The sequence below is a fragment of the Cotesia typhae genome, unplaced genomic scaffold (genome assembly GCF_013202065.1).
Source record: "Cotesia typhae breed Kobodo isofemale line unplaced genomic scaffold, CoteBio_Ctyphae contig_413, whole genome shotgun sequence".
NCBI lineage: Eukaryota > Metazoa > Arthropoda > Insecta > Hymenoptera > Braconidae > Cotesia > Cotesia typhae.
The window spans coordinates 155,874-182,500 of NW_027423750.1; the positions used below are offsets into that span (position 1 = coordinate 155,874).

Here is a 26,627-nt window from a genome sequence, read left to right on the forward strand (position 1 = left end):
AAATAAAATCCTTCAAAAAATAAATTTATTATGAAAAATTATATCACTAAAATTAATTAAAAAAAAAAAAAAAAAAAAAAAAAAAAAAAAATAGAAATTATTTTTAATTTAATACTTTAAAAACTGAATATTAAAAAATGAAGAATATAATTGTTTGATATACTCTATTCCAGTGGCGGCGTAAAAAACTTATTCTTTAGCTTCTTATTTCTTCAATAAATAATTAATTTAAAGGGTTGGAATTATTAATATTTAAAAAAAAAAAAAAAAAAAAAAAAAAAATTAATTCAAAAAATATTTTGGTGTAAAATTTTTATTTTAAAAAATACCAATAAAAAATTTATAAAAATTTAATTAAATTAAAGAACAAAATGACACTGGACATCATGCTAGAGACATTATAAATAAATAATTACAAATAAAATCATAAAAAAGTAATTTAAACTTATCACTTTACAAGGGTAAAGCACGTTACCATTTGTTTTATTATCTATGAGTGTCTTATAATTAAAAAAATTAATTTTTAAAAGTTACAAAAATTCAAATGAATATTTATCAAAAAGATAAACTTAATCACAAACAATTCTTAAAGTCTAAAATACATAAATTTTACTATTTCAGTCTTAGTTTTAAAGCAATAAATTTAAAAACTTTGATAGTTTAAAAATTAAATCTTTGTCAAAATTTAAAATTCAATAATTAGTTACTATTTACAAAATTTACAAAATTAATTAAATCTAAAGAAATTAATCGTTAAAAATATAGGTATTGTATCATCAATATTGCAACCTTGTATCACAATAAAAATTATAATCCTAATTAATTAATTATTTCTAGCTCTATCATGTCTATGATATCTAGTTTGTCCTAAAGAATTATTATCAAGTTGTATAGCATTATTTGGCACAGACGAACCTTCAACTCTGATAGCAAATTTAGGGAGATCCATATTAATAGGAACTCTGGTAACAGGTTCAGGATTTACTGGATTATTATTCGAAGGTTTTCTATTTATATACTCTTGGGGAGTAATTTTTTTATGCCTCTTGGCGTAATTTTCATGAATGTTATCGATCATCCTCTTCATTCTGCAATGAGATTTGCGATAGATGTCGAGGAAGACCAGGACCAGTTCATCCATAATCGCGACAGTGACACTAGGATCAACATACGAGTACCACTCCTTGCCCTGATCACTGGGAGGAATTTTCCAGTTGGTCCACTTCAAGGCGGTATGAATAGCAACACAGGCAATCAACGAGGGCTTGAAGTGAAGCGAAAAGGTGGTCAGATGCGTCATCTGGGTAGCTAAAAGGTAAGAAGTTCTGCTGATGTCTTCATTTTTATCAGCATTTACCATCTTCAGGCACTTGATGATGTGTGTGTGCGGATGCTCGATGTCTATCTCGAACCCCAGAGTCTGGAGCATTACGTCTTCATTAAAGAATATATTTTCTTGATCCAATCTCCAGTCCTTGATTGTCTCTAAGGTCACGCCGTTGGTGTCGAAGCACTTTTTACAAGCTCCAAACACCTCACTGTACTTCCTGAAGTCATTTCCTATTTTTGCTGCTAGGAAAACAGCAGTGCATGCGATAGAGTAGCGATGGAACTTTGCGAAGGAGTGGTACATATAAAATCTGTGCATGTAAACCACCGCGGTATTTATTATTCCTATTGATAGCTTCAGGCGTTGGCCGGCGTCAAAAATCAAGCTCGCTGATTCTTGACGGTACCTCAGCTCTCTTTCTGGTTCTATTCCGTGCCTTCTGCTGGGTGAGTTTAATACCTGCTCGTGTGTGTAATACCATTTTCCAGTGCTCGTGTGAAGCTTCCACATTGTTGCCATTAATTTTAAGGACTGCAGCAAGAGATAGAAATTTTATTTAACTGGAAAAAAGTTTATTTTTTAAATTAAATATTATTCAATATTATCAAAATAATTAATGCAATTTTTTACGTGATTAAACATTTGTTGTAAATAATAGTTTGACTAATTTAACAATCAATAATAAAAATTTTTTTTTCAATTTTTACCGATTGTGTAGAAAAAAAAAAAAAAAAATACAAAAATTGATGATTAAAAAAAAAAAAAAAATGAATCCACATCAAAAATTTTGAGATTCATCAGATGAAGCTGCGAACAAATTTTATTAATAAACACCATTTTAAAGCACTCTGACTTGAAAATAAAATCACGTAGGTGAATAATTAATTTTCACAACTACCTACCTTTAATTTTAATAAGCCAAAAGAATAATTACTTTAACAAGTACTTGATTACACTATTGCACTAATTTTAATAAAATTGTAATTGTAATAACAAAAAAAAAGACGTTGTTCTTTTCCGATCGTTCACAAAGTATGGACTACTTGGTCATTTTGAACTTTGTACAGTCCCTGAGCTCCTTCTGGAAAATTCTCGAATCAGTTTCATAGTTGTGTCTCATGTTCTCCATTAATACTCAGCAAGAATAAAAGAATGAACTGTGGGCCGGAATTTTGGACGCTGCTTATTTGGGCAGCGATTTTCACGCCATCTGGTTGAAATTCTAAGAAGCTAGTTTGGAAATGAACTTAAGTTTTTTTTTTTCTAACTAGAATCCAAATTTGGGCGCGCAAGCGCCTGACAAATTTAAAATTATTTTAAAATTATTGTCTTTAATTTAATAAATTAAATTTTATTGAAAATTTTTAAACCCGAATTTATAATTAAAAATAAGTTTTTAATTATTTAAAAAATTTTTAAACCATTAATTTATTTAAAATAATTGTTAAACTTTAATTAATATAACCGGGCGACATTTTAAATAACCCAGCAAATATTTACATTTATATTATGCACTAATTGATATAAATAAATAAATAAATAAATAAATAAAAAAAAAAAAAAAAAAAAAAAACTAATTAATTACTTTTTAAACTTAAATTATTTAATTAAATATTTTTTTTAGTATGTGTAAAAATTTTTTAAATAAATAATTAACTAATTAAATTCTAACACTCTCTTAAAAAATTGAAACTCCACCAAAATGGCCGCGCATTACTCCAACTATAAAAAACTCCGCTCTCTAATAAAATTCCGACCATTTTTTTGTCCTTTTTCTTTAGCGCAACTTCCAAAATATTTTTTTCCACTGTTTTATTATTAATTTTATCAAGAAACACCGCGTTGGTGTTAGCGCCGCAATTTATCAGAAACTTGGCAATGTCATGCGAGCCATTTTTGACAGCAAGTTGCAACGGGGTGAAATGAACCCCCAGAGCGCGAACATTGACATCAGCACCTTTGCTTACTAATTTTCTTACTAATTTTTTCTTTTTCATACTGACGGCAACGTGCAAAGCAGTACCCCAGTTGACGCAATTGACGTTGACGTCCGCGTTCTTCTTCAGCAGGTATCCAACAAACTTGTCGTCGTCCAAGTAAATAGCGAAGTGTAAAATAGTCGGCGTTTCGTATAAAATAAACTCTAGCCTCTTGTTTACGTCCATTTTTCCTTTTTTTATTTTCTTGGTAATTAATTCGTAGGCTAGGTAACCGGGTGACCATTGATCAAGCGCCATTTCTTCCCAGTTTCTAAAAAAATTCTTATTAATTATTAAATTAAAATAATTCTAAGTAATTATTGATGTTTTATTATTTTATTTATTACTCACCAAAATAAGGTTATGTTTAATTTGAATTTAAAAATATTTATAAAATAACTTTAACATCAAAAACATGTTAAAATATATTTAAAATAAACATTAAAAGATTTTTTTAATTGAATTTTATTTTGCAGAAAATAATACTGAAGTTAGCAGTCAATTGTTAATTTAAAAAATTTTTTAATAAGCAATTACAATAAAAAAAAAAAGCTTCTAAAAATTTTCACTTGTAATTTTTACAAGTGAAACTTTTTAATTTAATAATTTAATTGCCACAAATATCTAAAAAATTTTTATATCAGTCAACTTTAGTGTCATTGCAGAAAGAGAAATTCTAGGTTAGCCAAAAGCTCAAAAAAAAAAAAAAAAAACATCGTCACTGCATGCGATGGCAGTGCTCTCTTTGTAAGCTTATTTAATTAATTAATTACTTAGCAAGGACAAAAAAATTAATTTAATTGAATTAAAAAAAAAAAATCCTTGAATCTTTTATGATATTTATAAATATTTCTTCTTTAATTATGATATTTTTTAATAAAAAAAAAAAAAAAATTATAAAAATTTTTAAATGTCGGCTAAATTAATTTTCATTCTTTAATTATATTTCTTTCTAATCAAATTAATTAAAAATCAAAACTTTTATTTCTTCCAGAAGAAATAAGCAATTTTGAACCAAGTTATTTCACGTTCCTCGGTATGTTCCAGAAAAAAAAAAAAAAAAAAAAAAAGCTGTTTTATCTTCACCAGAAGCTTTTAAACTTTCTTAAACAGCCGCTAGATGTCTCTGCTTATTTCTTCTTTATGAAATCGTCATTATCGACCTACCGATTCTCTCAGAATTATTATATATATATATATATATTAAAAACAAAAAAAAACATAAAATTAAGCCAATTGAATTAAATATTGCTTGTCATTGGCTTATTTACATTTTTTAAAAAAAATAATTCTAAAAAATAATTGAATTTTTTCTTGCCAAAAAAGAGAAGATAATTCTCATTATTCATCAGACCATAAATAAATTGATTAAACAGCCGCAAAAGACGTAGAGATATATTCCAACAGACATATACATTTACAAGCATAAATATATGTGTTTTATTATGTTTATATATATACTTATATAAACATCGATACTTGACAGTAGCGCTGATAAACGCAAGAATAATAGCATCGGAGTGTTTTTAAAAATTGTAAAATTTATTTTTCTCTCACAAAAGTGTTAAATTATCTTCACTGGAATTTTAAGAAATTTTATTTTTTATTTTTTTGACGAGTATGGATAATTGAGGTAAGTTTTTTTTTTTTTTTTTTTTTTTTTTTTTTTTTTTAAAATAAATATTCATTTAATTTTATTATTATTATTATTATTTTATCTAAAATGACTTTGTGTTTCAGTTTGTAACAGTAAAGAAATTTGAGATAAAAATGTTGTCGTCAAGTGGACTAATTGTTTTAGTGTTGTCAACAATAACATCTGCGGATGTGATTCATTATCAGCCTGAAGCTGTGCATTTGTCTTACGGAGGTATTAAATTATTTTAATTAAAATATTTTGTTAAAATTTAATTAAATTTAAATGACACTAAAGTTGATAGAGATTAATTATTATTATTTTTTTTTTAATTTTATCGCAATTAAATTATTATAAAAAAATGTAATTAATAAATTTTACATGTGAAAATTAATAAAAATTATTAGTAAACATTTTTTTCATTGCAATAGATTTATTAAAAAAATTTTTTCAATTTCTTTATAATAACGAGTGTTAATTTTAAAAATCAGAAAAAATAAACGACCTGGTGGTAACATGGAGCACGAAAAATGACACCAAGGAATCAATAGTAGAGTACGGGATCGATGGCTTCATAACGCGCTCTAAAGGAACGCGAACTCGGTTTGTTGATGGAGGAAACAAGAAACGCGAGCAGTTTATTCACAGGGTTTATTTAAAGGATCTAAAACCTGGAGCTAAATACAGTGAGTATTTTTAATTATCTAAATTTTATCCAAAAAATCTCTGACAAACTCTTCCAAGTTTGTATTTTATAAAAATAAAAATTTTTAAAATAGTTTATCACTGCGGAAGCGATCTGGGATGGTCGAATGCCTTCTACGTGAGGATTCCCCCGGACAGCGAGACCTGGAAGCCCCAGATAGTGATTTTTGGGGACATGGGCAATGAGAATGCACAGAGTTTAGCGAAGTTACAAGAAGACACCCAGAAAGGATTGTATGACGCTGCGATTCATGTCGGAGATTTCGCGTATGACATGAACACTGACGACGCGAGAGTTGGAGATGAATTTATGAGGCAAATTGAAAGTGTTGCTGCTTACTTACCTTATATGACTGTTCCTGGTAATCATGAAGAAAAATATAATTTTAGCAATTACAGGTAATTTTATTTTATAACACTTTAACACTTTGTTTTAAAATTTTGAGGTTAGCTTCACAATAAAAATAAAAAATTTGTTTTTATCAGAGCAAGATTTTCAATGCCAGGAAATTCTGAAGGTTTATGGTACAGTTTTAACGTGGGCCCGGTACACTTTATCGCGATTGAAACAGAAGCTTATTATTTCATGAACTACGGAATCAAGCAACTAGTCAAACAATATGAGTGGCTTGACCAAGACTTAAAAGAAGCTAATAAACCCGAAAACAGGTAATTAAAAGTGATACTGAATTCAACATAAATAAAAATTATTTTAGAATTTTATAGCAATTAAATTATTATTATTAAAAAATTATACTTTTAATATTTTTTCAATAGAGCAAAAAGACCCTGGATTGTAACATTCGGCCACCGGCCAATGTACTGCAGCAATAAAAACGCGGACGACTGTACGAATCACGAGTCATTAGTGCGAGTCGGCTTGCCATTTCTAGATTGGTTTGGTTTAGAAAAATTATTCTATCAACAAAAAGTAGATCTTGAAATTTGGGCCCACGAGCACAGCTACGAGCGCATGTGGCCCATGTACAACTTCAAGGTACAGTTTTAGGTTAAGATCTTAAATCTAGAAACCTACACTAGCGCCAATTATTTTTACCGTACTTCTCAGTAAAATTATTAATATATACTTCAAATTTATTTATTTATTATTATTATTATTATTATTATTATTACAAAAAAATTAAATAAAAATTTGTCTGCTAAATTCATCCTTATAAAATTTTTAGATGTCAGCTAATTTAATTTAAATAATTTAAAGGTGTATAATGGTAGTTACCAACAACCTTACAAAAATTACAAAGCACCAGTGCACATCGTAACAGGATCAGCTGGTTGTAAGGAAGGTAGGGAAAAGTTCGTACCTAAGCGGCCATATTGGTCAGCTTTTCGAAGTTCTGATTACGGATACACCAGAATGAAAGTATTCAATAAAACTCACATGTACATAGAGCAGGTAAGATTAAAAATTATTAATTATATTGCGTACCTAAAGGTAAAAGAATGGCAAAAAAACATTTTTTTTACCTTTAAATATGGGGTTATTGATAATATATTTATAAATTTACAGATTTCTGATGATAAAAATGGCGCTTTCATCGACACTCTGTGGTTAGTTAAAGACAAACCGTTACCAAATTATCCAGACTTGACAGATTAATAACACTAATAATAATAATAATAATAATAATGAATTATTATTTAAAATTGTAATAATTATAAATTGACATATCTTTAAAAAAAATAAATAAATTTAAGTTAAAAATGATTTTTAGTGTTGTAATTGTTAAAATATAAATATATTTAATAATCATATATTTTATTACATTAACTTACTAACTATAATTACTTAGCCTAGTAATAATCGATATACATATATATATTTTTAGGATGATTAATTTTAATAATTTCTCAAGGTTAATTTTAAACCATAAATGTGATTAAATTACAATTTTTTAATCAAGCAATTATTAAAAATGCAATTTTTGTTTCGGCTATATTTATTTATTTATTTATTTATTTATTTTTTTTTTTTTTTTTATGAATAAATTATTCAAATTAATTTTAATTATGCAAATTTTTCAACGCGGAAATATTAGATAATTAATTAATTTGTTTATACCCAATTATAGGTAATATTTTTTTTAATAATTTTACTTACAATTAGACATAAAAATACATAGACGAAAAAAAAATTACAGCAAACTTAAACATAAATTATTATTCATTTTTTTTTTTTTTTTTTTTTTTTTTCCCTAATATTATGTACAATTATTTTTTTTTTTAATTCTATTGTTTACTATTTATCTATTGTTTAATTGAAAAAATTAATTTCGTTTCGTGTCAAATCAGTCTCTCTGTTATTGAAAAGAAAAAAAGAAAAAAAAGTTTTAATTTTTATAATAAAAAAATAATTTTATAATTTTATTTTTTAATCTGATGATTTTAAGTTGAAAATTAAAATTTTTTTTTTTGGACTAAAAAAATAATCCAAGTCTAAAATTTTACCCAAAAAAAAAAAAAAAAAACCAAAATTATTTTTCAACTTAAAAGGCATTGAGATTAAAAAAATAATTTTATGAGTAAATGAATTAAATGAATGAATAAATATTTTATATTAAAAAAAAAAAAAAAAAAAAAAATTATTAAATTTTTCTTTTAACTTAACCGACTTAATTTCTAAATTCGAATATTATTTATAAATAAATTAACCGAGTATTTTTAAAACTATTATTTAAATAAAAATGATGAAATATGTGGAAAAAAAAAAAAAAAAAAAAAAAAAAATACTCGGTTAATTAAATATTGCTAATAAATGTATGTCAGTGATTAATAGATACGGAAATAGAAGTAGCAGCAGAATGACTATCTTGATAAGAAAATTGTGGAAAGTGTTCTTGTTCTTCGGCGATGGAGTTGAGCCCAGCGCTACCCGGGCCCTGATCGGGCGGGGTAAGTTCGACACTTGCGCCAGTAAATTGACTGTCAAAGTAGCGAGTATCTGTGTCTGAGGACACTTGAGGTTTGAACGGCGGAGGTATTTTCTTTTGCACCAGGTCCGACCAGTCGATTGAAGAGAAGAACGCGTGGCTCATAATGTCTTTTGCGTCGTTGGGTCCGCCACCTAACCGCCGGCCTGGGTCTTTTATCAATAAGCCTGCAAAAATTCTCCATAAGATTCATTAATTTTTTTAATCAGAAATTTTTATTACCTGACAATAAATCTCTGGCCTCATTTGAGACAAATCTTGGGAATTTAACTTCCTCCAATAAAATTAAAGTGAATAATTTTTCATGATCGTGATTATAAAATGGAAGACGTCCTAACATCATCTCGTACATTACTACTCCAACTCCCCACCAATCTACTGCTCGGCCATAGTCGTTGTCTTCTAGAACTTCGGGTGCTAGATATTCTGGAGTACCGCAGAAAGTTTTTGTTGTTCGTCCTGAATTAAAAAAAATTTTAATAATAATTTATATGACCTTGTATCTCGTCAACTATTGATATTTTTACGGATATAAGCTCATCTCCTTTAACAAAATTAATTATTTAATCAAGTAAAATTTTATTTATAAACATAGTGATTAATAATTAATTATTTTTAAGTAAAAAAAGAAAAAAAAAAAAAAAAAAAAAAACTCACCATAAGTAATATCTTCCTTACACAATCCAAAATCAGCAATTTTAATATGCCCGTCCTTATCCAGAAGCAAATTTTCAAGCTTTAAATCCCGGTAAATAATTCCATTAGCGTGTAAATAACTCAAGGCAGATATTATTTCAGCGCCATAAAATCTGGTACGATCCTCAGAAAAAGTACGAGACTGTGACAAGTGACAGAATAATTCTCCTCCGTTAACATACTCCATGACAAAACAAAGCCGGTCAGCTGTTTGAAAACTGTATTTAAGTGAAATTAAAAAGGGGTGGTTGGTCGTACGCAAAACCCGGCTCTCAGTCAGGGTGTGAGCGACTTCGTCTTTGCGAATGATAACTTCCTTTCTTAAAATTTTAATAGCATAAAGATGTCCGGTGGCTTTTTCACGGCAAAGAATAACTTTACCGAAAGTCCCTTTGCCGAGTACCTTCAAGAATTCAAAGTTCTCCAGCGTGACTTTTTTTTTCCCAGAGTTTCTGCTGCTGGAGGTCCCTTGGACGCTGAATTTAGCGGAGAGCTCATCAATGCTCGGCAATGAGTCATTCCCAGTTGAGTTTGTCGACTCGCTTCGTCCGTTGTTGGACGACGAAGCGCTTTCCATGTCAACGTCCTCTGACGAAGATGATATCTGCATCTGCTGGAGCTGTTGCAGCTGCTGCTCCGATTGGGAGTGCTGCTGGATTTGTTCTTCATTTGCCAGTCGGTCCGCGACGTATCTATTTTTAATTTTAATTAAATTAAATTAAAATTTATGATCAATATTATTGATGGTTTTATTTTTTTACCTTATAGCTGCGACCCAGTCCTCCCGTTCTTGCTCAGTTTCCACGTGGAACGTTCGCTCGATCACTGTGGTCCATTGTAATCCACGAATTACGAATGTGTAGGGCTTAGGCCGGTCTATTGACATTATTTGACATCCTCGGACTGTGAAATTGTTGAGTGGCTGCGCTGACGCGGCCATTTGTTGGTCCGGCTTTGATTTAAAGCCCACCAAGGTTCCATCGTCTCGCAGGACAAAGTATCTTGATCGCCAATTTTTTATGTGCTCACCTGAAAAAAAATTTTTTTTTATTTATTAAAAATTATAATTATAATTTAGAAAACTTGTCAAAAATAATTATAAAATTTTTTAATCTAAAATTAATTAATCCATTAATAAAAAAAATTCAGAATGATAATTGTCATAAAATAAACATAAATTTATCTCCATAAAATGTAAAAATGACAAGTCAATAATTATAATAACAAATAATGAATTTCTTAAAAAAATTAAAAAAACTTACCACGTTTCTGCAACCATCCTTCCTTGACTACTTGCTGCTGCTGTTGCTGTTGCTGCTGCTGCTGCTGTTGCTGCTGCTGCTGACCAGACGCCACGACGCTCATCCTTCCAACTTCTAAATACGCAAATCCCACTCGAAAAACAAATAATAAAGCAAACTCAAATTTAAGAAGAATAAATAAAATAATAAATGGTTTTACAAATCTGCTCTGCTAGTGACTGCTGTATTAATATTAATATTTATAAATCTATAAATATATATGTAGAATAATTATAATTATAATTATATAATTTAAAAAATCTAAAATAATAATAATAAATTTTAAATAATTAGTAAACTAATTTAAAGTTTACGTATAATTTATCATAAATATATGATTTAATAATAGTATTTGTCACTAATAACCAATGCATTACGGTATACGTGTTATATTTATTACAATGTATAGTTATATCTATATATCTAAATATATATATATATATATATATATATATATATATATATATATATATATATATATATATATATATATATATATATATATATGTGTGTGTGTGTGTATATAAATGTGTGTGTCTTGTTTTGTCGACTTTTCACTATTACGCGTTTGTTGTTTTGTTGATTTTCAGTATTTATAAATAAACAATCGGTCAATAATAATAATAATAACAACAATATTAAATTAAATAATAATAGTAATAATAATATTTTTTTTTTTTTTTTTTTCTATTTAATTGTTGGTTATTTTATAATTATAATAGTAATTTTATAACCCGGAATATTATTGTGTGTGGTATTTAATATTTTCGAGTAACTAATTTTTTTCGGTGTAAATTGTCGTCAGAATCACGTCAGTTGTTGACTTAGACGAATACGTATTTAAACCATAGAACAAACAACGTGTAATAACTAATATCAGACACGAAAAACAATACTATTTTACAGAATGTATATATATATATATATATATATATATATATATATATATATATATATATATATATATATATATATATATATATATATATATATATATATATATATATATATATATATATATATATATATATATTATGTATATTATAGATGTACAGTCTACTGTCGAGAGTGTGAGAGTGTTGAGAGTTTGAGAGTGTTGAGAGTGTTGAGAGTGTCGAGAGTATCGAGAGAGTGGGTGCATGTATTTGCACGGATATTCTAACCATATTTTTCAACTGAACGTGTGTTGGATCTACGAAATAGCGTCTTTACTTTGAAGGTAAGTGAGGAAGCTAACAGCCGTGTTACCGACCGCTTACTTCAGAGTAACGAACTTATTACAGAGGGGAGAGAATGACTCATGCATCGGGGAAAAAAATATTAAAATTAATATTACTGAAGTTAGCAATTTTTTTTTTTTTTTAAATAATTTAATTGTTATAAAATTCAAAAAAAATTTTTAATATTATTTTGGGATACAGTTGAGCTAAATGAATAAAAATTTTATTAAAAATATAATTATAAGGTAAGTTTTGTATTTTTTTAAGTGTTTTAATCAATATTTAAATTTTTTAATATTGTTTTTATAATTTTTTTTTTTTTTTTTTTTTTTTTTTTTTTTTAAGGAAGAAAGGCGGAAGTCGGCCATTTTAAAGAAGGTGAGCCGCTCATCTTGTCCACGCTAGATGTTTTATAGAGAATTAGATTAATTATATAAATAATTTAAAAATAAATATTTTTTTTTAGTAATTTTTAGCAATTAATGTTAGTAAACCGCTACATTTAAAAATATATGTGAATTGTTAAAAAATAAATAATAAAAAATCATACTTTTAATCAAATGAGGATTCCAAATACTTGAGTAATAATTTTTACACTGATAATTTTCCATCACTGAACAAAATAAAAGGTTAACAACGAACTACGTGTACTCCGAATTAAAGGAGTTTTTATATGGATCCTTTGAGTTTAGAATAGTAGGGGTATTTTTCAACAACATGCAGGTATAAAGGGCAGTGTTTACGTTGCAAATTCTTCAAACTAAGGCCATCGACATCCGACAGATGTTCACAGATAATCATATAAACATATTAGTCGGGTCGCGGGAATTCCCATGGTTGTATTTTTTTTTTTTTTATTTATTGCGGCCACGCCTACTACTCATTCATAACTGGAGTGTTTCTTCAATTGAATTAAAAATTTCGCGAGTTATTTATTCAATAAATGAATAAAATAGATACTTTAATCCTTATTTTTTATGATTAAGTCACTTTTATTTAGTAATTTATGATAAATAAATATTATCTCTATTTTAAAAAATAAGCGTCAAATTTTTATCAACAAGTCAATTAAAAGTAATTATGGAATTCTTTTGTGATTTATTTCGACGAAAAAATTAATTATTAAAAATTTCGTAGAATTTCAAGCTAAAAAAATTAATGCGTATTAATATTTATTAATCTATATATATATATATATATATATATATATATATATATATATATATATATATATATATATATATATATATATATATATATATATTATATATATATATAAGAGATTCCTATCTATATAGTCACTCATCACGATATCTCGGGAACCATCAGACCTAGAAACTTGAAATTTGGTAGGAATATTCCTTTCGCCGAGTAGAGGTCAGCTAAGAACGGATTTTACGGAATTCCACCCACAAGGGGGTTGCGGGGGCGTTAACAATGAAAAATTCCCGTTTTTAAACTATAGCGCCTATCGACACCAAACTTGGTAGGAATCTTCTGTAGGAGATGTAGAAATAATCTATGAATGAATTTCACGATATTTCACCCCCCCCCCCATGGGGGCTGCGGGGGTGACTTTGAACAATGAAAATTTTTAATTTTCAAGCTATAGCTCCTATCGACTCTAAATTTGGTAGGAATCTTTTGTAAGAGATGTAAAAATAATCTATGAACGAATTTTACGATACCTCACCCCCATAAGAGGTTGCGGGGGTGGCTGTTAACAATGAAAATTTTTAATTTTCAAGCTATAACTCCCATCGACTTCAAATTTAGTAGGGATATTACTTTTACCATGTAGAGGTCAGCTAAGAATGAATTTTAAGAAATTTCTCCCCCAAAGGGGTTTGCGGGGGCGTTAAGAATGAAAAATTCCCGTTTTTAAACTATTAATCCTATCGACTCCAAATTTGGTAGGAATCTTTTGTAAGAGATGTTAAAATTATCTATGAACAAATTTCACGATATCTCACCCCCATAAAGGGTTGCGGGGGTGGCTATTAACAATGAAAATTTTTAATTTTCAAGCTATAACTCCCATCGTTCTCAAATTTGGTAGGAATCTTCTATAAGTGATTTCAAAATGATGTAAGAGCGAATTTTATAACAACCTACTCTCAAAATGGATTGCAGGGGTGGGTGTTAACAATTAAGATTTTTAATTTCCAAGCTATAGCTTCTACAGATTTTAAATGTGGTAAGAATCTTTTGTATGTGATGTAGGAATGCTATAAGAGCGGATTTTATGATAGCCTACTTATAATATGGATTGCGGGGGTAGGTGTTAACAATTAAGATTTTTAATATCCGAGCTTTAGCTCCTGCAAACCTTGAATTTGAAAATACTTTTGATCTACCCACCTCCTCCTACACATCTACCTCATAATTCTTACGCATTTAACATGTCGCGATATCAATTGTTGCCCAGAAATTATCCTTGAGGCAATAATTTTTTCTATTGACTCAAGAAAATTTATTTGTTTAAAATGGTGTTCTCGGTTAAAAATATTTTAATAATTTCAAGGTTACATATTTTTCAGCGTATTAATAACAAAATAAAAATTCACATATGATGTTAAATTCAGCTAGAAATAGCTTTTCTCGAATTCTGACTTCAAAAGGGATTACGCGTATAAATACAATTCTGTAAACGCCCAGCAAAGCGGGCGGGTAACAGCTAGTATTAATATATATTTTTAAAAGATAAAAAATTTACTTATTATATAATTTTCTATACAGAGTCTACTTCTGGACCTTGTTAATATTTCTTATTGGGGAATTAATTAACCCAAGTAACACACAGTCAGCTTCTAGTATTGTTAAATCTTTAGTAGCACCCAAGAATTTTGTTGACAGTTCTAATTCTTTGACTTTCAATCTTACTGACGCTCCTCTGACGTAATCACTAGAAAAAAAAAAAAAAAAAAAAAAATTTATTGGAGTATTTAAAATTTTTTATTTTAATTTATTAATAAAAAAAACTCACTGTCCATTTTTAAATGGTCGTGGACATACGCAATGAAATTTCCATCCAAAATCAATGTATAAATCGTCGTCGACAACGTGAAATATTTTACCGGTTACTATTTTTCCTTCTGGATCTCCAAGCTGTAATTTAATAAAAATTTGTTATTGTAAAAAAAAATATTAAAAACGTCGGCTAACTTTATTATTATTCATGAATAATTAATAATTTAAAAATAAATTAACTTACGTCAATTAATTTAGAATTCCGAATCAACGATGCAAAAGTTTTTTCCTTAACAACTTTTATCGGTTCCGGTTGATTAAATTTATCAAAAGCTTTAGCAAACCCGCTGAGTTTACTTTCATAATTTTTTTCACTGATGTTTAATTTAGTTTCATCCAGCTGATCAATTTTATCACTATCATCCTTAATTTCACTGGAAAACTGTCTCAGCACAACGCGTGTATTCGCTGAGATCATATTATTATAAAGTGGATTCACCAATAATTTAAATCGCTGCATTTTGAATTCAATTTTACAATTAAATTCTTTTTAAAAATAGAATTTTTATAAATCTCAATTATTTGTTTATATTATTTTACAGTCAAATATTTTTTGCAAGTTTTTTTTTTTTCGAGGTTATGAATTTATTGATTTATTTATTTATTTTTTTTTTTTGAAAAAGCGCGCGAGTGACACCTGGCGGCAGAATTTGAAACTAAAAGAGGAATCTTAAGTAAAATGTAAACAATGATGATGCGTGCAATCTAACCTGACAGCATCAAGTATTCTAGGTTGCAAGGTTGCAAGGTTGCAAGGTTGCAAGGTTGTAAATTATGAGTGACAGAAAACTATACATATAATAAATTTAAATTGATTTTTATTTTATATAAGTATTAAAAAAAAATTGAACATTGAAAAAATTTATAATGGCTGAAAAAGAATTTTTTTATGGAACATCATTGTCTTTAGAATCAATGAAAGTTATAGCAGAGAGTATCGGAGTTGATAACCTACCAGACGATGCTGCTAAAGATCTCGCTGAGGATGTCAGCTGTCGACTCAAACATATTATTCAGGTATTTTATTTAAATTAAAAAGATTTTTGACTGTTATTAACTTTAATGTCATATAATTTTTTTATATTAAAAAATAAAAATATTTTCAGTAATAATTTATTTATTTATATTAATGATAATTATTATAACTGATTGAAATAAAAATTTTTAATTATTTTCAGGACGCAGCAAAATTTATGAGACACGGAAATCGTAGAAAATTATTGCCTTACGACATAAATCGAGCATTGAAAATAAAAAACCTTGAACGAATCCTCGGATTTAACGGCAAAGAGCACATTCAATTTCAAAGTAAGGGCAACACTGACCGCGTGGTGCATTTTATTGAGGAAAAAAAGCTCGATTTGCAGGAGATTATCTCTCAGGCCAGCGAAGAGTCATTTAAAAAATTACCATTGGATGTAACGTTAAGAGTGCATTGGCTTGCAATTGACGGAATTCAACCAGATGTCCCAGAAAATCCGGCTTTGATAAGTATGTTTTTTAATTTTTTAATCAATGCAAATTAATTTTAAATTAATTAAAAAATTTTAGAACCTGAAATTATAGACAGCGATTCTTCAAATGATGAGTTGAATGTCAAACCGCTGCCTAAAATAAAAGAACTCGGGGAATTAATCAAGAGACCCCAAAAACTCCGCCGTGTCGAAATAGTCAAAGTCAAAGAGCTGGCAGCCAATGAGCTGAGTGCGGAGCAGCAGCTCTACTACCAGAAAATAACAGAAGCCTGCATGTCGAATAACGAGAAATTAAGAGTCATTGCTCTCCAGTCGCTCTCAGTGGACCCGGGTCTCCATGAGATACTCGCTAGGATGTGCACTTTCATTACCGAAGGGGTTAAAGTTAATGTTGTTGAGCGCAATCTCTCGTTCTTGATCTACCTGATGCGGATGATGAAGGCGCTGCTGGACAATCCGAACTTGTACCTCGGAAAATACCTCCACGAGATAATTCCAACTATCGCGACCTGCCTGGTCGCTCAGCAGCTGAGTGTCAGGCCTGAGATTGACAATCATTGGGCAATACGTGAATTTGCTAGCCGGGCTTTGGCTCAAATTTGCAGGAATTTTAATAATTCTGTTAATAATATACAGATGAGGATCTTTGAGATGCTCAGTCAAGCTTTAACAAATAATAACGTAAGTTAATCGAGTTATAAAACTCTAGAAAATTTATAATATTAATTAAATAATAATTTTTATCTTTTAGACTTCTTTAGCGTCACTTTACGGTGCAATTTTTGGCTTGTGCGCCTTGGGACCTGAAGCTATTAAAAATTCAGTGATACCAAACATTAAATTTATCTCAAAGCGCATTGACATTGTTCTAGAAGGAGAAGCTTCTCTTAGTGATGGTATTGCTGCTGGACGAGTCAAGGACGCCTTGTTGGTAAATTTGATATTTATGTTTATTGTTATTATTGTGGAAATTAAAATTTATTTTTTTTTTTTGCCAAAGAAAACTGTGATTCCGGTGCTGAAAGTAGAAAGATCACCGCCAGACTTTTTGGAAGAATACAAACAGGATTACGGATCTCTGGGTCAAATATTATGCTCATCTATTGCTTTTTCTCGATCTTAAACCTTCAAGACTGTTATTAATGCTAATCAGCAACGAAGCTTTAGTATTAATAAAAATCAAAATTAAAGCTTTCTTCAATGTGGTAATTTTTTTGATTTAAAAATTATTAATTAATTTTTTTATTTAAAAATTAATAATTAATATTTTTTTTTTTTTTTTTTTTTTTTTTTTTACAGTGCAGAATAATCAGCCTGTAAATTCACTTCCTGAGAAAGAAAAGTCTTATATTTTTTAATCAAAATCTGAAACACCGAGGACGTTAGAACATCAAGAAGAAATGTAAAATTTAATGGTAATTATTAAATTTCTCAAGCTAAAAACAATTAGAAATTTTTATTACTAGAAAAAAAATTATTGCAAATTTTGATTAAAAAAAAAGTCAGAGAATAAATAATTGTAAGTTTGATTTTAGTATGTAAAAATTAAGAAGAAATAGTGATAATTGTTTTTAAAAATTAAGTTATTACTATTTATATTCTAGAAATAAATGATTGCGTTTTTCGGGAGAAAAAAAAAAAAAAAAAAACCCCGATAATTTTTAATTGTAATTATTGATAGTTTATAATAATAAAATATTTATAGCCTGAAGGTGTCGAAATTTAGGAAAAACAATAATTGTAATAAAAATTTCTATTAATGGACAGTAGATATAATAGATTTTTTTAATAGTTTAATAAAAAATTATTTTAACTCGAAATTTTTTATCTATTTTAAAAATTATTGGAAGGGTTGATAAAATTGACAAGGACCTTTCTTGTAGAGGATTTAATTTTAAAAAATTCAAACTTTTAAAATAAAATAATTTATTTTTAAATAAAACTACAAAAAACTTAAAAGTAAAATAAATAATAATACAAAAGTGAATACATAAAAAATTTCAAAAATACTTATGCATAATAAAATAACGCAATAAGAAATAAATAATATTAAAAGTAACAATAATATTAAAAAATTTTCTCTTTTTAAAAATTAATTAATTAATTAATTAATTTAAAAAAAAAAAAAAAAAAAAAAAAAAAACACACTTGGTGTCGATAAAAAACTACATAATAACTTTGACCCCATTTTCACTGCGGAAAAGCCGCTCGTTAGGAGGCAGCTCGCCAATTAAGTACTTGTCCAATAAATTAACCGCTGACTTGGAGTGTCCCGTGCTGATAAACGGGATAGTTCCATCTCTGCCCGCGTATTCGCAAAGGACGTCACCGCCCCCGGGGTGTTTTATTATGAACTCGGTGCAGTCGTAGACGTAATCGTAAATAGCGATCCAGCAATCGTCGATCGTGTCGTGCCAGGATAATTCCTCCAGAGTTATTGTCTTCAAGTTGCTTTCTGACTTGTTGCTTACATTTTTGTTGCTACTTTTGTTTTTTACGGTGCTTTGCTTCAGCTCGTTTTTTATTGAAGATAGAGTTTTTGATACTGTCTCGCGTAATTCCAACGCGAGAAATCCTAAATTTAGGTAGTCCATGTCTAAATTATTTTTTGACGGATTTTTCGATAATTTACTGAAAAAATTTTTATAATAAATTAAAATTATTTTAATTAATAAAAAAAAATTCAAACCAATAATAAAAATTAAAAATTTCTTCAGCAAAATTATTTTTAAAATTTTGTGACCAGTGTAGTTACATTCGAAAATACTTTGTCTCGAATTATATATTGACATTTTTTAAAATATAAAACCCAGTGCAATTTAATAAAAAAATCAAAATTTTACAAGTCGTTTTTTAATTATCACTTGATGATCAACAAAAAAACTTTTTTCAACACTTAAAACTTAAAAAAAAATTATTCTCCACACTTTTCTCCTCAGAAAATAAATATATTAATAAAAATAATTTAAAAAAAAAAAAAAAAAAAGCAATAAAATACCCAAACATACGAATTTCCCCGGAAAGACGGTCAAGAGATATCGCGCGAGTTATTGACGAGGTCATCCTTACAACGGTGCAGGTAAACTAATCACCTCTTGACAAATCCCTGCACTAGTTATATAGCTATACCAACACACATACATATCTTCGACATACTCAAACATATATGCGCAGACTATGCCACAAAAAAAAAAAAAAAAAAAAAAAAAAATTAAATTATTTTATTACTGGTTTGAAATTTAAAACCTTTCTTAATACTTTTCCCTCCAGACATATGAAATATTAAGTATCAAATGACTTTTTACAATGCAAGCTTATCAAACTTACCTCTTACAAATTAAAACAATTATTCTTTGCAGATAAAATTTCTTCTTTGGCGTTAAAAAAATTTTTTTAGATCAGAAAATTAATTAAATTGGGAATAATTTAATTGAAATATTGATTGAGCAAGTATTAAAGTAAACTGAGAGATTCCTTGACCTTTTTCAGCTTATATACTACCTCTCGGCTGTCATTATCTTCAAGAGCTTCGATTAAAAATTTTTGTTTTAATTTTTATTTATATTATGAAATATATAAAAAAAAAAAGAAATTATCGCTGAGTTCGACGCACGCAATATTTTACGCTCTTACGTTAGATTATTTATAATAATATTTTGGTGAAAACAAATAGGGGTATATTTCTTCTTAATGTCAATAACTAGAAGAATTACAAAATAATATTATCGGATAATTGCAATTTTTATTGAGGATGTCACTTGATAATTTATAATTGACGCAACCTTGCGCCAGTGATGAAATTGTGACATTTTATTATTAAATTATTATTGTGTATGTCTTGTTATTGTTTTATCGAATTTTTATTCAATACAATATAAATATGAGTGTATTTTTATTTTTTATAGTTGACGTTTTTATTACAGTAAAGAAAACATAAATACTAATTTTGTTTTATTACTTAATTGATTGAGAAGAAATATTTACTACGCATTTATTTTTATTTTTATTTTTTTTTTTTTTTTTTTGGTTGAAAATCTTTGTTTATTTATTTTAAATTTATGATGAAACTTTCGAAGATTTTAAAATCGGTTATCAAGTTCCGATATTTAATCAATTCGAGCACGTGCCGAAAGAAAAAAAATTAAATTGTGATTATTATCGTGAGAAATAAATGATGTAATTTTAAATTAATTTTCATAATGGATTTTAATCAATTTTTTTAAACTTTTTTTTATCATTAAATAAAATTATTTTTTTAATAAACGACGTATTTATTAATTTATCATCTAAATAATTTTATATTAATGATATTAATGATGACAGAAGTTGTTAATAATTTTATTATCAATATATTAAAATCATTAATTTTAAATTTTATAAAAATTATTTTATCGATAGTCAGCAAAGAAATTTTTTATCACAAGATAAACTAAAAAACTATTTGATCATTGGATATTAAAAAATTTTTTTAATTATTTTAAAAAACAATTTTATTTCACAGAAGAAGAAAATAACATAAAAATTTTCTTCTTATTTCTCAGCTTTAAAAGTGTTTAAAATTTATTGAACTCATAAATAAATTAATTGAAAACAAAAAATTAAATATTTTAAATTAATAAGTTCATTTTTTATCAGAAAATTTAAAAAAATTGCTGCAAAATTTTTAAAGAAAAAAAATAAAAGAATTTAAATTTTTGATAAAAATGTTTCTTAAAATTTTCAACAGATGACACCAGTAAATGACATCACTACACTTACTATACTTGAAAAAGACGTTTCTTATGTTAAAAGCGCGGGATTATTTTTAAATATTACTTTTATTTAAGAATTAAACTCAAAATCGATAAAATAAATTAATTTTGAACAATTTTTGGCAAATAATTGACCAAAAAAATTGTAAAATACTCTAAAAAAAAATAAAAAAATGTAAAACTGAGATCTCGTGACCTCGGGGTACTAAACTACCTTAATATACATAAATAAATATATGATGCAATAATATAAGCAACCGGTATAGCCTATAACGCTTAAATAAAATGAAAATGTTAAAAGCATAAGAGCGCATGTGTTGTCTTCTCTCTCGAGCAGTAGGGAAACTCTTTAGGTAACGACGATACTGAGGGCTGCGCCGGCGACTTCAGTAGTCAGTAGTCGCAATCATGCCACCACCTTGACAATTCCGGATACTTTGCTTTAACTTGTACTTACTTTTATTCTCGCGGATCTGTCCTAGTCCAAGTATCTAGAAAAAAAAAAAAAAAAAAAAAAAAAAAAAAAAAAAAAAAACAATAAAATACGCTTGATTATTTTTAATGAAAAAGTTTATTAGTATTATTATTAAGAAGAAAAATATTTTTTTATGCTGTTAATCAAGAGGATTAATTACGAGTAAATGGTATTAATTTTATTAATAATTATCTTAATTTTTGATAATTTAAAATAGAAGAAAAAAAAATTTTTTTTCAATTTTTTTCTTCTTTTCTTCAGTGAGCTTTTATTTAAGTTTGTTCGGGCAGTGGCCGCGCTCAGAAATTAGTGACCGAATTTCTGGATCGAGCTTTATATTACTTGAACCAGAATCGGAACCAGAACTAGAGAACGGGTGAATAAAATAAAAATAAGAAGATAACTTGTGAAGATTTTTTTAATTTATTTTTTTTTTTTTTTATGAAGAAATAATAATAATAAATTTTTGTTAAGTTTGTTATTATTACTTAAAAAAAAAAAAAAAAAAAAAAAAAAATAATAATAATAATAATAATAATAATAATAATAATAATAATAAAGTGTAAAATAAATATTACAATTAAGTGGTAGGTAGTTTAAGTATTTAGTGATCCGGATGGAAGACGGCGATAGATAAAATATTTTATTTTTTATGCTGAGTTAGTCTTTTGGTGATATATAGTTTAGTTAGTGGTTAATATGTGACTATTTTTGGAATTTTATTTGGGAAATAGTAAAGTGATGTGACTAGTGGGTGTATTATTAAATTTTCATTTAAATATTGTTATTGTAATAAATTATTATTTATTAATACTTAGCTGTGCTTTTTGTTGAAGTGTTTTTGAGGCCGTAGGTAAACAAGGGGTTGTTTTTTGTGGGGATGGTTTAAGCTGCTTGTTTTATTATTTTTAAATGACTTTTCACTGGGAATTTTACTTAAAAATTTACACCTAAAAAATTATTAAAGAAAAAAAATTTAATTTTTTTAAAAATAATTAAAAAATTTTTAAAAAACCGGCGAAGAAATTTTACTAAATATTATTTATAAATTAAAAAATTTAATTTAATTCAAAGATAAAAAATGATAAATTTTTGTCAGGTAGATTAATTAAAAAAACATTTTGGAGTTTATAATAATTTTCTGAGCAAACTGAGATTTAAATCTATTAAACCTTCGGGAAAAAAAAAAAAAAAAAAAAAAAAAAAAAAAAGTATAAATTAGAAATGAAGTCCTTGCTATGATTAAATTAATCAATTAATTAACTAATTAAATGGAAAAGAGGGTCATTTATTGAAGTGTCGCAAAAAAGGAGATCATTAAATCGATAGGACGTTATGAATATTGATTGACGTCGCCGCCGCGTGGTTGCCTATATATATATATATATATATATATATATATATATCTCATTATTCACGATAATAAATTAAAAAATCAAATGTTGAAAGAAAAATATTATTGCTTCATATTTTTATCAAAGAAATAATTAATAAATGTTGAAATTTTTTATTTTTATTAAAAATTATAATTTAGCCGGTTTAATTTTTTTAAAAATATATTTATCAAATAATTTAATATTTTTTTTTTAATCAAAATTTAAAATAAATTTTTTATCAATGTAATAAAATAATGAATTAAATATCAACAATGTTTACAATTGAAACAAAGCAAATAAAAATAAAGAAATATTGTATTAGCATAATATAATTAATATTACAATAAAGCAGTAGCCGGGAACAATTACTAGTGGCTACCCCATGCTCCATGTATTCAATGATAGAGTATAAAATGTATAAAAATAGAAACCCTAGGCCAGCTAGACTCACTTGACCGACTAGAGACGCTTCATATAACAATTAATTAGCATTTCTTTTAGAATAAACATTTGCACGGTACAAAATATTCCTCTTTCTTCTCTCATTCTTCTCTCCGACTAAGATCTCGGAGTACGACTAACATTCAAGACCGGAGGAGATTATTTATCCGCGGGGCGAAGAATAGTAAGATAGAAAATATAAGAATATAAGAAAAATATAAAAGTTATAAATGTAAATGTGGGGGATAAATTCCAAGCAGATCACGGATGCTTATAGAACCCATTGCGTAACATTAGACGGTGGTAAAGTAGCACCTCCACAGCACCACCAGCACCAGACCCTGCTTGCTTGCGAGCTTACGCCTAGTAAGCTCCGGTTCGCTCTAAGGTATATAAACTTAATGTATATACATATACATATACATATATTTATATTTCTACACTAGCGCCACACATGTTGGCAATATATAAATTTAAATACGATCAATGCGCACGCGTTTTCAAACACCAATAACTTTTTTTTTTTTTTTAAGAGTCAAGATTATTTTTTTTTTTTTTTTACTAATTTTGGGAGAAAAAAGCTTTTAAAATTTTTCAATTAATAAAAATAATTTTAAATTATAAATTTGATTTTTTGTTTGAAAAAAATTTTTTTTCAATTTTTTTTTATTTCATCAAAAAAAAAAATTACAAATCTTTAATTATTTTTTCTAAATAAAATTTAATTAAAAATTTTAAAAAAAAGTAAAAAAATTTAACAATTTAAAAAAAAAAAAAAAAAAAAAAAAAACATATAATTGAAATAATATACTGGTTATTCTCACGACCTCACCCTCTTTCTTTTTCCTCTGATTCTTCTCTTACGAGGGCGAAGGCCGGTTATTTTTGATCACGACTGAGTTACGGTTTAGAAGAGACCAAGAGAGTAAACTAACCAAGCCCGAGAAAGAAAGAAGAGAGAAGAGAGAAGAGAGAAGAAGCTAAGGAAGGCTCTGGCCGATTTATACGAGCCACGTCCACCGATTGGAATGGCTTGACAGTTTAAGAATTGCCAAACTTATTGATAATTTATAAAGAATTTAAATAAAATTTTAAATGGTGGGAGTGTTTAAATTAATTTTTATTTTGATAAATACTTATAAATAAATAAATAAATAAATAGAGTGAGGTTTTTTGTAAGTGGAAAAAATCTTTTTAGGAATCGGAGGAACCGCGAGTTCTCACCGAGAAGCTTGAGAGGATGACGGACGGAGACACGGGAGTGAGTCACGCCGGGGACTGGTGACGAATGAACGCGATGCAGCAGCACCAACAGCAGAGCCAGGGAGCTCCAGCCCCGAACGGGGTCGCCGGTGGCGCCCAACTCCCACCCAATCCGGCCCAAGTTAGTCCGGCCTCGGGGACCACCAACAACGCCCGGCTTCAGGTCAACGGCGGCAGGTTCGACTTTGATGACGGTGGGACCTACTGCGGGGGTTGGGAGGATGGAAAGGCTCATGGCCATGGAGTCTGCACCGGGCCCAAGGGTCAGGGCGCCTACTCGGGGAGCTGGCATTACGGGTTCGAAGTTTCTGGGGTCTACACCTGGCCCAGGTTAGTTTTTTTCACTATTTTAAAAATTTTTTAATAAAAAATCAATTCCTTTTAATAATAATTATTTTGGATAAAATTATAAGATTAAAAAAAAAAAATAACAATTTAATTTGCCTGGAAACTGTTGAAAAAATTATAAAAAAAACTTTTAATTTTAAATGACTAAAAATGAAAAATAATATTCTGGGGCTGATTTAATCTCGGGCCTGATTACTAAAAACCCGCAAAAGCAAGCTGTCATAAAAAGTGTGAGTTGTTTTAAAAGAGTGACGGGATTTAATTCAACATTGAAGATTCTACCGTAGGGAAATAGGAGAGTTGTGCCGGGGAATTAGGTCGAGGGTTCAAGTACGACATCAAGTCTAGGTCACAGTGACCTCGACCTAAAACCTCCTCCATTCGTTCTCTATTTTTTATTTTTATTATATCTACAATAACAATAACAATAACAACAACAACAACAACAACAACAACAACAACAACAACAACAACAACAACAACAACAACAATGACGAGTAAAAATCAAATAAAAATATTAGGAGGGTGTAAATATTGGAATTTACGAATTATTCGAATAAATAAAATAATTCAAATATCGAATTGAACAAATATAAAAAATATTAGTGGGGTCGAGGTCGATTTTCCTGATTTATTTTTTTATTTTCTACACAGAAAGAACAGTATATTTAGTCAGATATTTATTTATTTATTCGGTTAATGAATAGTGATTAGTGACTAGTAACTAATGACGGATGACAATTTGTTAAAAAATTCAAAGATTTAATTATTTATTTATTTTAGTGGCTCGGCGTACGAGGGCCAGTGGCAGAACGGAAAGCGACATGGTCTGGGCATGGAGACCCGGGGTAGGTGGATATATCGCGGAGAGTGGACTCAGGGCTTCAAGGGCCGGTATGGGGTCAGGCAATCCACCACTTCCACTGCGAGGTACGAGGGAACTTGGGCCAGTGGACTGCAAGACGGCTATGGCTCCGAAACTTACGCAGATTCTGGTAATTTTATAAATTATTTTTATTAAAAATTGTAAAATAATTGCTAATAATAATTAGATTGAATTTATAGAAAAAATTCTCGCGTGTTGTTTAGGAATTCATAAAATTTTTTGCGGTCTAAATATAAAATTTGTAATCACTCAAGTTAGAGTCTAGAAGACTATTAAATAAAATAAAATAAAATATAGTGTTTCGGTTGGATGTTATAGCTGAAGAAACCACTTAAAAACAGTAGCATCAGTGTAGCAGATAAGTTTTATTGCATTTCATTCTGCTTCATTGCCTCTTGAGAGCTTTATTTAGATCCATACAAGTCTCAAAACTAATCAACTTAATCAAAATCAAAATTAAAGCTACTCCCCCATGAAAATTTATATTTTAGTTAGAAAAAATAAGTAATAAATTATAGAATAAAAAAAATGATAAATTTATGGATTCTTTTGGCCCTTTTAAGAATATTAAATTTTTAAATTTTTTCACTGATAAAATATCTAAAAAAATTTTAATGCGATGGATAAATAGAAATTGATCAATAATTATCTTTAAATTTGGCATAATAAAATTTTGGCAAGGATTGTGATACAAATTTTCGTAATTTTACGCGGGATCTTCGTCATGAATTATAATAAAGCACCGAAAGTTCAACGGTCATGATAAA

General features: G+C 28.0%; 8 protein-coding genes and 1 long non-coding RNA gene across 21 annotated transcripts in view; 4 read left to right on the forward strand and 5 right to left on the reverse strand.

Annotated features, from left to right (window-relative positions):
- Positions 1–325: 325 nt before the first annotated feature.
- On the reverse strand, positions 326–2,370 carry LOC141527825 (cyclin-T2-like). Of its 2 annotated transcripts, none has more exons than XM_074243504.1 (2): positions 2,233–2,370; positions 326–1,861 (listed from the first exon to the last, which is right to left on the reverse strand). In XM_074243504.1, exon 2 carries the CDS (start codon positions 1,847–1,849, stop codon positions 824–826), a length of 1,026 nt encoding a protein of 341 aa, XP_074099605.1. In that variant the 5' UTR covers positions 1,850–1,861; positions 2,233–2,370; the 3' UTR covers positions 326–823. The 2 variants fall into 2 exon arrangements, with proteins under 2 accessions (XP_074099605.1, XP_074099604.1); XM_074243503.1 differs by having other exon boundaries at positions 328–1,890.
- On the reverse strand, positions 2,230–6,133 carry LOC141527828 (uncharacterized). Of its 3 annotated transcripts, XM_074243517.1 has the most exons (3): positions 5,995–6,059; positions 3,661–3,708; positions 2,875–3,580 (listed from the first exon to the last, which is right to left on the reverse strand). In XM_074243517.1, the coding sequence occupies exon 3, from the start codon at positions 3,565–3,567 to the stop codon at positions 2,998–3,000; it is 570 nt and encodes a 189-aa protein (XP_074099618.1). In that variant the 5' UTR covers positions 3,568–3,580; positions 3,661–3,708; positions 5,995–6,059; the 3' UTR covers positions 2,875–2,997. The 3 variants fall into 3 exon arrangements, with proteins under 3 accessions (XP_074099615.1, XP_074099618.1, XP_074099619.1); XM_074243514.1 differs by lacking the exon at positions 3,661–3,708 and having other exon boundaries at positions 2,230–3,580; positions 5,995–6,133; XM_074243518.1 differs by lacking the exon at positions 5,995–6,059 and having other exon boundaries at positions 2,875–3,591; positions 3,661–3,691.
- Positions 4,734–7,376, forward strand: LOC141527824 (acid phosphatase type 7). Its single transcript, XM_074243502.1, has 8 exons — positions 4,734–4,942; positions 5,050–5,179; positions 5,437–5,631; positions 5,725–6,049; positions 6,137–6,319; positions 6,428–6,647; positions 6,870–7,064; positions 7,179–7,376. Exons 2-8 carry the CDS (start codon positions 5,080–5,082, stop codon positions 7,266–7,268), a joined length of 1,308 nt encoding a protein of 435 aa, XP_074099603.1. The 5' UTR covers positions 4,734–4,942; positions 5,050–5,079; the 3' UTR covers positions 7,269–7,376.
- A 449-nt stretch (positions 7,377–7,825) lies between these two features.
- Positions 7,826–26,627, reverse strand: part of Akt (AKT serine/threonine protein kinase) — a 49,298-nt gene continuing 30,496 nt past the window's right edge. Inside the window, exons 2-7 of one of the 2 annotated variants that reach the window (XM_074243498.1) lie at positions 21,529–21,562; positions 10,557–10,688; positions 10,056–10,323; positions 9,256–9,986; positions 8,821–9,057; positions 7,826–8,765 (exon numbers count right to left, since the gene is read on the reverse strand). In XM_074243498.1, coding sequence (XP_074099599.1) covers positions 8,431–8,765; positions 8,821–9,057; positions 9,256–9,986; positions 10,056–10,323; positions 10,557–10,688; positions 21,529–21,562 — 1,737 coding nt within the window. In that variant the 3' untranslated portion in view covers positions 7,826–8,430. Of the gene's footprint in view, positions 8,766–8,820; positions 9,058–9,255; positions 9,987–10,055; positions 10,324–10,556; positions 10,689–12,365; positions 12,737–21,528; positions 21,563–26,627 lie in introns of those variants that run through there. The other variant, XM_074243499.1, reaches the window with a different exon arrangement.
- Positions 11,119–12,377, forward strand: LOC141527832 (uncharacterized). 2 transcript variants are annotated; one of them, XR_012479255.1, is made up of 3 exons: positions 11,119–11,504; positions 11,643–12,060; positions 12,161–12,377. It is a non-coding gene; the product is annotated as an uncharacterized LOC141527832 (long non-coding RNA). The 2 variants fall into 2 exon arrangements; XR_012479256.1 differs by having other exon boundaries at positions 11,119–11,458.
- On the reverse strand, positions 14,308–15,438 carry Mrps28 (mitochondrial ribosomal protein S28). Its single transcript, XM_074243519.1, has 3 exons — positions 15,030–15,438; positions 14,802–14,923; positions 14,308–14,720 (listed from the first exon to the last, which is right to left on the reverse strand). Exons 1-3 carry the CDS (start codon positions 15,303–15,305, stop codon positions 14,558–14,560), a joined length of 561 nt encoding a protein of 186 aa, XP_074099620.1. The 5' UTR covers positions 15,306–15,438; the 3' UTR covers positions 14,308–14,557.
- Positions 15,589–17,882, forward strand: LOC141527823 (transcription initiation factor TFIID subunit 6-like). 2 transcript variants are annotated; one of them, XM_074243500.1, is made up of 6 exons: positions 15,594–15,862; positions 16,024–16,336; positions 16,397–17,001; positions 17,072–17,251; positions 17,321–17,525; positions 17,620–17,882. In XM_074243500.1, exons 1-5 carry the CDS (start codon positions 15,713–15,715, stop codon positions 17,441–17,443), a joined length of 1,371 nt encoding a protein of 456 aa, XP_074099601.1. In that variant the 5' UTR covers positions 15,594–15,712; the 3' UTR covers positions 17,444–17,525; positions 17,620–17,882. The 2 variants fall into 2 exon arrangements, with proteins under 2 accessions (XP_074099602.1, XP_074099601.1); XM_074243501.1 differs by lacking the exon at positions 17,620–17,882 and having other exon boundaries at positions 15,589–15,862; positions 17,072–17,247; positions 17,321–17,462.
- LOC141527830 (cytochrome b5) lies at positions 18,460–19,786 on the reverse strand. 2 transcript variants are annotated; one of them, XM_074243520.1, is made up of 2 exons: positions 19,319–19,398; positions 18,460–18,951 (listed from the first exon to the last, which is right to left on the reverse strand). In XM_074243520.1, the coding sequence occupies exons 1-2, from the start codon at positions 19,381–19,383 to the stop codon at positions 18,486–18,488; spliced, it is 531 nt and encodes a 176-aa protein (XP_074099621.1). In that variant the 5' UTR covers positions 19,384–19,398; the 3' UTR covers positions 18,460–18,485. The 2 variants fall into 2 exon arrangements, with proteins under 2 accessions (XP_074099621.1, XP_074099622.1); XM_074243521.1 differs by lacking the exon at positions 19,319–19,398 and adding an exon at positions 19,648–19,786 and having other exon boundaries at positions 18,462–18,951.
- Positions 20,995–26,627, forward strand: part of LOC141527821 (uncharacterized) — a 15,121-nt gene continuing 9,488 nt past the window's right edge. The window contains exons 1-5 of one of the 6 annotated variants that reach the window (XM_074243492.1): positions 21,000–21,715; positions 23,424–23,547; positions 23,621–23,751; positions 24,562–24,956; positions 25,758–25,969. In XM_074243492.1, the coding sequence (XP_074099593.1) occupies positions 24,652–24,956; positions 25,758–25,969 (517 nt within the window). In that variant the 5' untranslated portion in view covers positions 21,000–21,715; positions 23,424–23,547; positions 23,621–23,751; positions 24,562–24,651. Of the gene's footprint in view, positions 21,716–23,423; positions 23,752–24,561; positions 24,957–25,757; positions 25,970–26,627 lie in introns of all 6 variants that reach the window. The other 5 variants (XM_074243493.1, XM_074243491.1, XM_074243495.1 and 2 more) reach the window with 5 other exon arrangements.

Coding starts and splice junctions, on each gene's coding strand:
- LOC141527825 (XM_074243504.1), bottom strand. CDS start 1,849: ATGGCAACAATGTGGAAGCTTCACACGAGCACTGGAAAATGGTATTAC.
- LOC141527824 (XM_074243502.1), top strand. CDS start 5,080: ATGTTGTCGTCAAGTGGACTAATTGTTTTAGTGTTGTCAACAATAACA. Junction 5,180..5,436: donor TGTGCATTTGTCTTACGGAG/GTATTAAATTAT, acceptor TTTAAAAATCAG/AAAAAATAAACGACCTGGTG. Junction 7,065..7,178: donor CTCACATGTACATAGAGCAG/GTAAGATTAAAA, acceptor ATAAATTTACAG/ATTTCTGATGATAAAAATGG.
- LOC141527828 (XM_074243514.1), bottom strand. CDS start 6,020: ATGATTACCAGGAACAGTCATATAAG. Junction 3,581..5,994: donor ACCAGGAACAGTCATATAAG/GTAAGTAAGCAG, acceptor GAATTTTTTTAG/AAACTGGGAAGAAATGGCGC.
- Mrps28 (XM_074243519.1), bottom strand. CDS start 15,305: ATGCAGCGATTTAAATTATTGGTGAATCCACTTTATAATAATATGATC. Junction 14,924..15,029: donor GGAATTCTAAATTAATTGAC/GTAAGTTAATTT, acceptor ATTAAATTACAG/CTTGGAGATCCAGAAGGAAA. Junction 14,721..14,801: donor CGACCATTTAAAAATGGACA/GTGAGTTTTTTT, acceptor TTTTTTTTCTAG/TGATTACGTCAGAGGAGCGT.
- LOC141527823 (XM_074243500.1), top strand. CDS start 15,713: ATGGCTGAAAAAGAATTTTTTTATGGAACATCATTGTCTTTAGAATCA. Junction 15,863..16,023: donor GACTCAAACATATTATTCAG/GTATTTTATTTA, acceptor AATTATTTTCAG/GACGCAGCAAAATTTATGAG. Junction 17,002..17,071: donor AAGCTTTAACAAATAATAAC/GTAAGTTAATCG, acceptor TTTATCTTTTAG/ACTTCTTTAGCGTCACTTTA.
- LOC141527830 (XM_074243520.1), bottom strand. CDS start 19,383: ATGACCTCGTCAATAACTCGCGCGATATCTCTTGACCGTCTTTCCGGG. Junction 18,952..19,318: donor GGGGAAATTCGTATGTTTGG/GTATTTTATTGC, acceptor AAATTTTTTCAG/TAAATTATCGAAAAATCCGT.